Source organism: Odontesthes bonariensis, chromosome 18 (assembly GCF_027942865.1).
Source record: "Odontesthes bonariensis isolate fOdoBon6 chromosome 18, fOdoBon6.hap1, whole genome shotgun sequence".
Lineage (NCBI taxonomy): Eukaryota > Metazoa > Chordata > Actinopteri > Atheriniformes > Atherinopsidae > Odontesthes > Odontesthes bonariensis.
Window position 1 is genome coordinate 11,233,416 of NC_134523.1, and position 12,871 is coordinate 11,246,286.

Below are 12,871 nucleotides of genomic sequence, written 5' to 3' on the forward strand. Positions count from 1 at the left end.
GTGTTTTTTTTAGCTGTTGGACTAAAAAGGAGGAACACGCGCATTGTACTGCAAGTGAAAAAGTGTAACATATGGCTGGACTCTTCCTGAAGTGCACCTACTGCAAAACCAATTGTATCCCATGTGGAGTACACTGTGGGGTCCTTTTAAGTCTTGGGATTCTAGTTTATTTGTGGAAGACATCAAGATAGTGACTGTGCACAGAAAATATAAATTTGCATGCTACATCTTTGTTGAAATTGATGCAAGAGCTCCCACCAGGAGAGCATTAATGACATGGCTTCAAATGCAATGGGATATTCAGGTGGAAACGAAGAAAGAGTCACCCCCAGTTTGTGACAGTTTACAAAAAACTAGCAAAGCAGTTAAGTGATCCATGGATCCATCCATGGATATTAAACCAAATTATATTTGCCTGCATCTTTTTTGTTAAAATGTGTAAGGCAGGGAACACAAAATACATTGTGATGTTTAGCTTCACACTAATGTGACACATTCGTTTCCATTTACCATCAAGTCTTCTCCAACCCGTTTCATGACTTGTAATCGGATTAGATTCATCTAGTTTGTTTCAAGCAGCTTATACATTACGACCCAGATGAAATATGTCTAACATGTGAGAACTGTGATGACTAAATCTTTGATTTTTGCTCCAGTTTGATGCTGCACTGAGAGAGGTTCAAAGAGGACTTGGATAGCTTGATCAACTTGTTCATTCTAAATTCTGACTGACCATCTCACATCAAGACTGCTGCTGCGACATCAGCAAGTTTACAAAAATCCAACAAGAATGCAGCATGAAATGACTCACTGATCAGTTCAACACTGGCATCATTGTGAACAAAAACAATTCAAACTCAAACTGAAGACATGCAGGCAAATGTACAAAACAAAGTTGTTTCGGATTCAAAAAGAGGAAGTTTGAGTTATGTAAGCAGACATCTTTTTTGGATGATGCGTCCTCCAGCCGTTATCATGACAGTGCATGCCAGGATGTAGCAAAGGAAAAAAAAATTAGAGAAGAAATTGCAGCCATGCCTCATAACCCACACTCGGAGGTTATCATTGCTGTGGAATCTATATACATCAAACAATTTGATGCACTCAGTTTATTAGATGCATGTTGCAGTGTAGCTCGCCATCAATTTATAAGATTGCTGAAATCTAACAGCGTGTAAGCGCCTTTAGACCCAGTATCAAGCTTTTCAATAATCCTGGGATGGAAAGAACCAGGCTCTACATACGACAGTGCATGTATGCACGCATGGAATTACAGTTTGTGTGCATGTGCATACAGAATGACTGGAAAAAATGCTGCCCTCGGTGTACCTCTTCTCTTCACTCAGCTTACAGTTAATTAGTCCTACCAACAGTTGCAGGTCTGCCCGATCAGGACGTTACCCCATCTATCAGCTGCAGTGTGACTCTTTACAGTCATAATTCCTACTATTATAGTCTCCAACGTTATTTGTTCAGTAAGTATTAACCAAACAGAAATTACCTCTTTTCCAATCCTTAAAGAGAAGCTGAGAGCAACATTCACAGTGCAGGTATGTCACTGTGCTATCAAGTGAGGTGTGTGTGTGTGTGTGTGTGTGTGTGTGTGTGTGTGTGTGTGTGTGTGTGTGTGTGTGTGCGTGTGTGTGTTTGGGGCTGTGGATTGAGGTTTATGCTTCACATAGGATTTTCTGACAAAACACAATTCCACTGAAACAGCATAAAACAGAACAATTTAATCTGTTCTACCATCCATTTATCCAACTACCCATCCATGAAGTCACAAACACATACACACAAAGAAAGATTAGGAACGAGTCACAGCAGACAGAGCTCGGTTGGAAACGATCTCTTATCCTCATAGCACAGCCTTTTGCGATCACATGTGGCAGAATGAACATACCGCTACCACTGTGCATGGGTATTTAGGAAGTGTGGACGTAAGTGTGGGTTACATCTCTAATTCTACAGTGTGTTATTTTTGCTCTACACAATGGACTCAGTGACCGTTTTCTGCTAACAGTGTCCAGCAATCAGGGATGGGGAAATAGTAGCCACTATGACCACTCCAATAAATAGACAAAGGTCTGAAGTGTATCAAACACTGCTGAACCATGAGTTGTAGTGTGCAGCAAAGATGTATGCTTGGGCTGACTACCAACAACACATAACATCACTTTCAAACAATGTGCGTATAGACAGCCACTCCAATATGATGATGACCAAAAAAAATCTAATTGGCACTCGCCAGAAGCGGAAAAGCAAAGCACAAACTGATCATTTATTTCCTCACAGTTTAATTATCACAAATGCACGAGATATTACTCCAACTAGCTTTTATGTATTTAGTCCAACATTCAATTTCAACAAAGTAAGACATGTTCCAACAGGTGCCCCTGGTTAAAATGACATATTGGCTCCTTCCGCACAGCAGCTCTCCCTCATGACAGAAAGAGGAGCAGAACTGACACAGACATGTTCTGTTATTTCAAACTTAATAATCTGCTCCAAGTTTTGTTGAGGAAAGTCTTATACTCGACTACATGTGTTCTCTACACTCAACCTTTTACAGAATTTGGTTTTAATCTCATCATTTAAATACCTTTCCCTGTCTTTTTATGAATGTGCAAAAATTCCCCTTTCTTTGAATAGTATGAAAGCTAAAATTACAGGGTCAACCACAGTGGGCCACTGGAAATTCTTTTCCTAGCAGGAGAGATTAGTTGGACCACTGGAGAATGAAAATTACCACCTAATATATTTCATTGCCAAAAGTATTCGCTCATCTGCCTTTACACATATAAACTTAAATGACATCCCATTCTTAATCCATAGGGTTTAATATGACGTCGGTCCACCCTTTGCAGCTATAACAGTTTCAACTCTTCTGGGCAAGCTCTCCATAAGGTTTAGGAGTGCGTTGGAATTTTGGACCATTCTTCCAGAGGCGCATTTGTCAGCCGACTGTGGAATATTTAGTCACAAGGAAATTTCACGACTGGAAATGTTGCACAGATGGCATCCTATCACGGTACCACGCTGGAATTCACTGAGCTCCCGAGAGCGACTAATTCTTTCAAAAATGTTTGTAGAAGCAGTCTGCATGCCGAGGTGCTTGAATGTATACACCTGATTGGAACATCTGAATTTAACTATTTGGTTGGGTGAGTGAATACTTTTGGCAATATAGTGTATGTGGCATGATGGTGTCACATGCACGAAAATGGTAAAAAAATGATGAACTTGGCTTTTACAAATAAAGTGAACCAAAAGTTATCCAAGTCAGTCGTTCTCAACCTCTTGTAGTCAGATTCTGATCCCCAGGTTGTTTAAATTGCTTTATAACACAACTTGGCCAAAAACCAGAGGAAAGGATTTTAATACATTTTTTTCCAAGAGTGACTGCCTGGTAAAGTGAGACCGTTATCAACAAGAAATATTTCTATTAAACTCAGCAGCTGACTTAGATCGCAAGCATGGGGACACACATTAGTTTACATGCAGCTGTAGCTATGTAAATATCCGCTCGTGTGACTAAGTGTGCACAAAAAAGAAAGATTGCTGAAGTGTGTGCACATGTCATGGTGAGAAAGAGAGAAGAGACCAGAACATCCATTATTCTTCTGTGACACCTGCCTGAATCTCCATACATCCCAGCTGTGGGCATGACAACCAAGCTGTCCTCAGGGAACAAGCGCTAAATGCCACTGACCCTTGAGAACAGGATGCACACTTGCTACAATCATGCAACAATGTGTGTTGCTGGAATCACACAAATGGCCGGGCACAAAAATTACCCATGTGCACAGACAGAGTTAAACACATGTGGTGACTTAATGCAAGCACCCGCCTACAATCTCTTTCTTTTTAAAAGTAAGCATACTCAAGCACATGCCAGAAACATGTATCCACGTGCACACATCCCCTCCCAAGAATCTGATGATGTTTGGCTCTTTTTTGTTTAGGCAAAGAATTACATGAGCTTTAATGTAATTACAGGAGCAGCAAGGACACACACTCTGCTTATTGCTCTGTGCCACGTCCTCTTGAGTGCGACAGACAGGAACATGCAGAGAGTATTTGTGCAATCTCTAATGACAACAGCACATCCATTCCACTGTAATCCTTTCATTTCTGCCCACTCACAGGAGAGAAACAGGCAAGCAGAGAGGTAAATGTGGCATCCGTGAGCATGCGTATGTGTGTGTGTGTGTGTGTGTGTGTGTGTGTGTGTGTGTGTGTGTGTGTGTGTGTGTGTGTGTGTGTGTGTGTGTGTATATGAGGCAATGGGGGAGTTAAGAGGCTATGAGAGTAGCAGACACTTATGAAGCAACAGGATGTGAAATTAGAAGGTTTGAGACATAATGGCGGACAAAGGCAATATAATGCTGAAATAAGCCACCATTTAAAGAAGGTCATCTGAAGTAGGAACTTGATCATGTAGCGTTTTGTTTAAAGTACAGTATTAGAAAAGAAGCAAAATATTTCAAACTCTTGCCATCTCTCTGGCTCATAGCGTATATATGTGTATGCAGTAGTTTAGTCATGGAAATTCTCCAGACGTGCTACTGCAGGAAACCTCTCTTGAGGCTGGTAACCATAAGCGCACAAACATATTGTCCTCTCTGCATAAGAGGGAACTTGGTATGTAGACGGCATGAAAACACTATGAAAGAATTTACCAACCAAAAGCAGATGAGTGATTTTTTTTGTCGTTTTGTCGGCGTTAATGGTCCTTGCTAATGGCTTAGCTGGGGATCAATGGCGACTTCATACAATAGCTGCAGCAGCAGAGGCATCCAGACTTACTGGGTGTTGCACTTGACACAGCAGCACCCATCTCAACTATTTTCACAATACCAGAGCAGATTTTTGTCCATATCCTCGCTCTTTATTAAAGTGTCATTTTCAGTATTTTAGCTCAAACTCCATCTCTTCCCTTCACCTATCGTATAGGCACCGTTTTCTTCCTCCCACAGCTCCTCATCCATCCTCCCGCCCTCTTTGCATCTCCTGGGTGATTTCCCAGTGGGTGTCCCTCCAAGCACTGCAGTGCAGCTGGAGAGTAACTGTTTGTTTAATACTAATGACAGCCAGATGCCCGTTTTGCCACCTTTTGGAGTCTTTGTGCATCACAATGACAGTAGAGTCTTAGGGAAAAAAAGACAGAATAACATGAGCACGGTACTGCCAACAGATGTCTCATCATAGCATCTGCAGGGAAAACACAATAGGATGGCATAAAGGAAGGATGATTACATTTTAACAGTGACAGATTAATTCAAAACCTAATTGATTGTCACAAATTGATTTGATTTTTTATGTATGCTGCTTGATTGTAATTTAAGCCACATATACATCACTCAAGAAACTATTTAGTGTCAGGTAAGAGAATACTCTAGTATGAATTTAGATAAAGTAACACATTTTTGTTCGTATTAATGATCTTTTTGTAAAAGAGATTGCACTGTAGTTTTTAAATAATATACACAACATCAAACTGATGCCACACAATGTGTAGAGTACAGTCCATCAACTGCACCACAAATAAGTCTGGCCTAATAATAAGTCACTTGACTATATATTAGTTATTTCAGTGAACTAGCAGAAATTTAAATGAGATTCCGTCAATTGGCACTTATAAAGATCAGCAGCAGGAATATATCAGAATGATCTATAGTAATGAGTAATGAGAGTAATGGCACCCTTAACAGCAGCATTCTCTGTGCTCCATCTTAACAGAAGGCTCCAATGTAATTGCTCGAGTTTTAACAATGTCAGTGTGGAAGGATTCAGTCCATCTCAAAGAATCACATTCACCAACCACTGAGATATTCACAAATGTGCCTCCACCCACACATCCACTCTACATCCTTTTTCCCCATCTTTCTCCAACCTCCGGCAGGCGCATTACACATTTTGACAGCTTTACATGTAACAAACGGGAAAAGCTCAATGTGCTTCTGAAATTAAATACAGCTGCCGCCTTTCATGTGATTAGCTCTCGCCTTGTTCAGCACATCAGGCCCTGCAGCATGAATGCACAGACGATAATGTCAAACAGTCTCTCTTGGTCCTTCAAATTAGTAACATCCTTGCACAATCATTGAGACTCAAACATACCGTTATTTACTCTCAAATTGACCTTGTTTATTCTTTACTAGTGATCAAAATACAAGTATGTATAATCAACCCTTTAGCAGCAAGATTTTATTCAATGGTTTATTTGGAGTTAGACAGAACAGATGAGCAGTGAAAGTTGACGTCTCAAAAGCTTTGTGACAACTTCTGAAATAAACGGGAAAGATTTCAAAATAGGTTTGGTACACTGTACTTTAAGGATGTTGAAAAAAAATACCAATTTTGAATGTATCACAAGCACCCTCCGAAACGTTTTTGACAGGTAGGAGCTGCTTATAAGTACCTGAACCCAGGCCCGCTCCAACAAGAATCTTCAGCTTCTGTAAATCGAGCAACCGCTCAACTGGTTTGAGAAACATTTTCTGATAAAGAAAAAACATCAGTTCTTAATCATGTTTCAATATTAAGATGTTTGCTGGTGACCAATAACTAAAGAAGTGCTTTTAATGAGGATGGGCTTGTGACAACTTCAACAATAAGAGAGGATGGATTAAGGGAATGATCATGTGTGGCACAAGTAATGAGTCCATTTCTATTGGAGCTGAACTTCATGCTGAACTTCATGCTCAAATGACCACAATATCCTGACCTTGGGCATTGCTGCCAGAATGCCACTTATATCATGACCATATGTACTGTGTTTCTCTGTGAGATTAAACGTAAAATGTACTGTGTCCGCATTGAAAGTCACAATATCTCTTGTAAAGACAGCTTTAGGGCATAACAGAGTCTTTTATCAAGATGGTTTACTGTACATTAATGGTCATCTCTCTCAAACCCTCCAGGCCACAGGCAGCCTGACTCAGACAAAGGTCAGCAATTACTGCTCGAATTTGTGACTTTATCAAAGTGTGAAAAACGTTACTCAAACTTGGTGTGAGCAAGAGTGAGTAAACACTGAAATAAAAACAATACCATAAAGACCATGTAAAGTGTTTTAACCGACACAGGAACAAAAGATCTTAGGAGCCTTTACATACATTCATCATTCATACCTAACTGCATGTCATCTATTGCTTTTTCTTTTTTTTTCTTTTTTTAAATAAAAAAAAACATTAAACTGTTTAGCCTCAGAGAAACAATGTAAATTGTATTAAATTATGATCCAATAAGAATTAAAAGGGAAGTCATTTCCTCTCTGCACGGAAGATGATATAACCGTGTTTCTGGATCTCGTACTGCATCTCTACACATCAAACCTCTCTTTTGGATTCTCCCATGAGAACCTGCTCGCTGTAAAAGAAGGGCTGCTACACATTAATCCCCACTATCCGTGTCGGGTCAGTGAAAACAGACATACTCAGCACTTTCTGTATACCTGAATAGTGCCCATGCTGTCGCTTGCCCCTTTTCCTTACTATCCTGTAACATTACACCTCTTGCACAAGTGGTGATGAGCAGTCTTTGTTGACCCTTCTGGGTCACCAGAGCACTAAAGAGGTGTCAGATAGTTAGATAATATGTGGCGTACATTATTAGACCCTGACATACAAGATGTTCAGATATGCTGCTTCTTTGGCACGTGCAAGATCATTTTAAACATCGCAGTGATGGAATCTGTAAATTCAGTGAAATGGTACTCTGTAATGCTCCGTCTAATAAATAAAAGGATCACACTATAAACCAATGACACTTGGCCACAATACATTTTCCTCAACCAAAAGACGACCAACAGCTGTGCACAAGCTCACTTTGACTTAAGACCTTTGCTCAGCAGAAGCGACCTCCATTATGGTAATGCCTTTTCACTGAAATCCTAAATTCTTCTGACAAACTGACAGAATGCCTTACATACGCTCAGGGGGGTGTTCAGCCTTTTTTGAGCAAGCGTACTGTACAGTGGTTTCAGGCTTGCCAACATGTGCACGCATGTGACATGTTGCATCTAGTCCTTTGGGCGGGGGGCAGCCTATATCTGTGCACAGTATATCTCATAGAGCCATGGTCATAGCCATCACAGTCCCAGGAGCCCTAGCATGCTGCATATGTGGACAGTCATTTACTATGAATACCAATCGACATACTGTATCTGGTGCATCACACATGGCCAAGATCTGCACCTCCAACTGGACACTCCGTCTTTGTGGTTCTATTGATTACTCTTTAAAAATGCATGCAATCGCTCTTCTTTGACAACATCAATCTAAGAAGCATGATAGCGAAATAGCACAGTTCCTTCAAGAAGATGTATTGAATTTATGATTTTGTCTACAAAATGGGAAATACCATTGTTAAAGTGATCACATGAGTAAAGTTGCTAAGAAACTACACTAATTTGAGTGTCGGCTCAGTTGAGATTATGATAATAAATTTGGAAATCAAATAACTGGAACAGTGCAGAAGCATTTTTTTCGTTTTTATTTAAAAACTGTTCAAATGCTGGAGAAATATCAAAGATCAAATTTGTAAAGATATTCAAATCCACCGTATATTAGTGTGCTATTAGGCTGTGCTTTGTACTCCAGTGGGTGTTGGAAAACTGCACTGTCAGTGTCACTTGTTATTCACTTCATTAACGCAAGATGGAGGAAACAGTGCCGCACTGAACAGATCATGGCACTAGGGTTTTTCGTTTTTCTTTTTTTCTTCCGTCATTCAACAAACCACTTTGAGAGTTTGCCTTTTGATTGGGTTGAGCATTAGCTCTCACTTAAGTGAAACTGATCTTCTATTTAAGCCTTATGGAAGTATATAGACTGAGGTCTCATAAAAAAGCGTCTCAATATTAAAAACAGTCTGTGGGCTTTAGCCTAACAACAGGCCAGTCCCTACAAAATATATTATAAAATATATAATGTCTTACTATCCCTGAGCTACACAAACTCCACAAATATGAATCCATTTAATGATAACAGGAACCTTTTGTATCTAACAGGAATATGTACTGAACACTAAATGTGGAGAAAGAAATGTATGAAACCAGTTAACTATTCACCTAAAATGTGATCTTTCCCTGAGGGGGCTTCTTAAGGGCCTGTCAGCCATTCTAAAAGGTGATGAATTAGTGAAGTTTAGCCTAGTACCCCGTCACTACTAAAACTCTTCCATCCACTTCCAGTGCTTCCCATCCTTTCCAAAGTTTTGATCCTCTAAGCCTGTGGAGTATCAGTCACTGGTTACACTAAAACCCACGCTCAAATATCTTGAGTTGCAGCAGAGGATCAATTCGTGCTTCACCCTTAAGCCTCCCAGTTGATATAATCCTTCTTACTTCTTTTCTACCTCAAAAGCTCTGCTTTTAAAAGCAAAGTTGCATTGTTAACTGCATACGAGTCTAAAATATCCATTTTAGACTCATACGGTATATTAATAAAACATCACAGGAGGTCAGTGTCAGTCATGTCAGACTAGTTTCACAGCATCTCCCATACGATCCTCATCACTAGGCATTCCATTTTAGAGCATTTGCTTCCAGTAGATACTTCCTTCATAGACTAACTAATTAACCTCCGAACCGTTTACTGTGAAACACCCCCATAGTGCCTCAACATCACCATCATCATCAGTACCACCCAATTCCACATCACTAGCGGGAAGGACTGGGCCTGCTCAGTCTACCGATGGTTCCACTGACAGGGGATAAAGGGATAAAGAGCCTCTGCTCTGGGACTGATTACTTACATCTGACAGGCTAAATCCCAGTGCCCACACATAAACACGCATACATGTACAAACATCACACAGGCACACATTTGGCCTGCTGTTTGCTGCTACCAAAGCACCCATGCACGTAGTGTTTTTTTCTGACATTAGCATGTGGGAAAAGCGTGTGTGTTAGTGAGGGTGCTCAGGACTTTTAATAATCTGTAAATCAATGTTTATAAAGCCAAAAAAATTTAATAATAAATGTGCAAATGATAAATAGTGGATATCATGGGCGTCCTTAACTACTCATTATTTTCATAAACATGCACCAATAGCAATAATGTGATGAGTAGAGTGATAAGCCTGTCCTGGGAAAATGTTTTCTCAACTCTCATAACTCTATAAAATATTCGGTTCATTCAGCTGCAATGCGACTAATATGCATGCTTTTACATTCCTTAACCATGTTAGCAAAACGTGCTATTACTGAGCAAATGTTGGTCACATTATTCAATAACTGCATTTTTACTAGATCCGTCACAAACAGAATTTTACTCAGGGGATATCTTAGTGCAGGCATGTTGTAATTTTAGTCATTTTCAAAAATGGGATCAGATCTTGGGTTTTCAGTGGACCTCTACGCAGAACCAGTGCCAACCCCACAGTTGGCATTCCTATTGCAGGTTTAGCCTTTGATTACGACACCACAAAACAACACTAATCTCATGAGTTCCCCTTGATTGGCAGTATTAGAAGACTGGCATCACTATCAGACTTCAAGCGGATGTCAGACTGGCCCACTGACCTCTTGCTTCCAGCTCATCTTTCTCTCCCGGGTATACGAGGGGAAAAATTATAACTCTCATAACAGCATATTAATCCCATGGCTCCAGCGCATGCCATTTTTGAGGGCTTACCTGGTCAACGGGACTTTGTGTGCTTCCTTTCACAAAAAAAACACAACTGTGCACACACACAAGATGCTGGAAACATGTTTGTCATTTAAAAAAAAAAATGGAATTCTGCTAAATTATGTACAGGGAGGGATGAAAAGATGCTTTAATAACACAAACTTTTTTGTTGGTGTGGTTATTTATACTTTGCCTTGCAATAGATCTCTTAAACAAGTTGGTCAAACTGTTCCTACAAGTTGTATTGTATGATGGCAGCTTTAAATGTGCCCTCAAAGAAATGTAAATTACAAAAGCCTAGACGGCCACTGAGGGCTACTGTTGGCTGATTCAAATCATTCAGAAAACGAGTTATTTATTGTCAATTAATGGAACAATTTGGAAATTTTTCAAATTTCAAGAGGACTTCAACTTGGTTTAATAAAATTATCAAATGTTAATGTAAAGCTTGAATGCAGTAGGAATCGGTTCTGTTCTTAAATGCCAGGATTTAGGTGAGATCGTGCATCCAATTACCGCCATCTTCAGGCACAATGAGAATCATCCTTTTAATCTCCAGGAAGATGCACTGATTCGTGACTGAAAGGTCAGTGTATAAAGTCACGTTTGCAGAGTCACAGAGTGCAGCGTTTGAATCAAATCCAGAAATTGTGATCACGATAGTTGACATCTTCCGACTGTGATCAGCTTAAAATGTTTCCTACAGACAGCACTGGAGTGTGCTCCCGGGTAATGCAGTGCCTTATGGTGGTAGCTTACATTTAAATGCACTTTCAATGAAAGTAGCAAGACGAAGATGGGATATAAGCACTCACTGTATTGTCATTACCGAAAACACGCTTTATGACTTCACTTATGCGCAATGGAAACACACTCGCCAACATAAACGCTGCGCAGATACCCAACATAACAGGACGCAGCGTTTCCCCTTGTGCAGAGCCATGCAAGGCAATACGCGCATACACACGTGCACACGTAGGCAGGCAACACGCGTGCGCTCCGACAAAGGCACATACACACCCAAGCCATATAAGTGTTAAAAGAATGCCCGAGCCAACCCGCACTAGCTTTGTTAAAGGATTTAAATTGTACATTTACCTCGGTGTCGTAGATTTTGGTGATGAGTGAGAAAGAGTACTTCCTGGACTCCCGTATGTGTTGGATGGCCAGCTGGACCGCTGGTTCGATCCCTTGACTGATGCTGCTCATCAGGGCCGACTCGTTCATGGGCATAAGAACCATTATTGGCAAGTTTTCTCCGTCCCTGGCGAACCAGCTGTTGTCCTGTCCGTGTTTGGTGCGGTCGTTGCACACCTTAGCCAGAGTAGGGTGAAATAGCAAAACAGTAAAAAGCAGGCATCCCGTTGGGAGGAACATCTCCCAGACGCTGCAGTCCCTCCGGGCTGGAACCATGCTACCGAGCGGGGTGACCAAATCAAATCCCACCGTGCCCTCACTGCTTGGGCATCGCAAATTCGGGCTCGTCTGGGATGCTCAGACGCCCACTCGTCAATAGAAATTCGGATTTAAACCACGAAAGCCGCAGCAGCCCCTGCAGTGGGCAAACTGATCGTATGAAATACTACTGTAAACTGAGACAATATTTGTACTGTATAACAGCACCTCCGTAAGAATATTCCAATTGTTCAGAGAGGAGCGCTGAAGATGGAGATCTACAGCCTCTCGGCGTCCGTCATCTAAAGGATGTTTCCTGCTGAAACAGCCCAAAAATACAACACCTTTTCTAACCTTTGAACCACTTATCACAAGATGCTGTGAATGATGCCCCAGAAACAGGAAGAAAAAAAGAGCCCGGTGAGTGCTGACAGAAATCAATCACTCTTGTTGACAGTTCTTTCCTCCGAAGTATATTCCCAGCCAAGAGATGTCAATTGTAGGCATCACTGCCAAACGCAGCGTTCTCAGTATGAAAGATTCTGAAAAATATCGAGATGAGAGAGGAATGCGCAAAACAGACAAACAGAGTTGAAGTTGAGAGCTTGACCGCAGAGGTCCGAGTTAGAGATATCGAAAGAGTCTGTCTTGACAGCCTGCGGGACTGGGATGCTCATCTCCGATAGTGCGTCAGAGAAACGCTGGATCCGATGCTGCTGCTGCTGCTGCTCAGTGTGCGCGCAAGAGGGAGCACTGAATGTGGAGGAGGAGAGGAAACGAGGAAGGGAGGGGAGGTGGATACAACAGCGTGGTGGAAAGGCTGCATAGGCTTTATGCAGGGC

The 12,871-nt window shown here is 41.1% G+C and overlaps 1 protein-coding gene across 1 annotated transcript in view; it reads right to left on the reverse strand.

Moving 5' to 3' along the window:
* The window catches only part of gabbr2 (gamma-aminobutyric acid (GABA) B receptor, 2), a 179,393-nt gene extending 166,638 nt beyond the window's left edge, over nt 1-12,755 (reverse strand). The window contains exon 1 of the mRNA XM_075449751.1: nt 11,733-12,755. Within this exon, the coding sequence (XP_075305866.1) occupies nt 11,733-12,047 (315 nt within the window). The 5' untranslated portion in view covers nt 12,048-12,755. The remainder of the gene's footprint in view (nt 1-11,732) is intronic.
* Between the last annotated feature and the right edge of the window lie 116 nt (nt 12,756-12,871).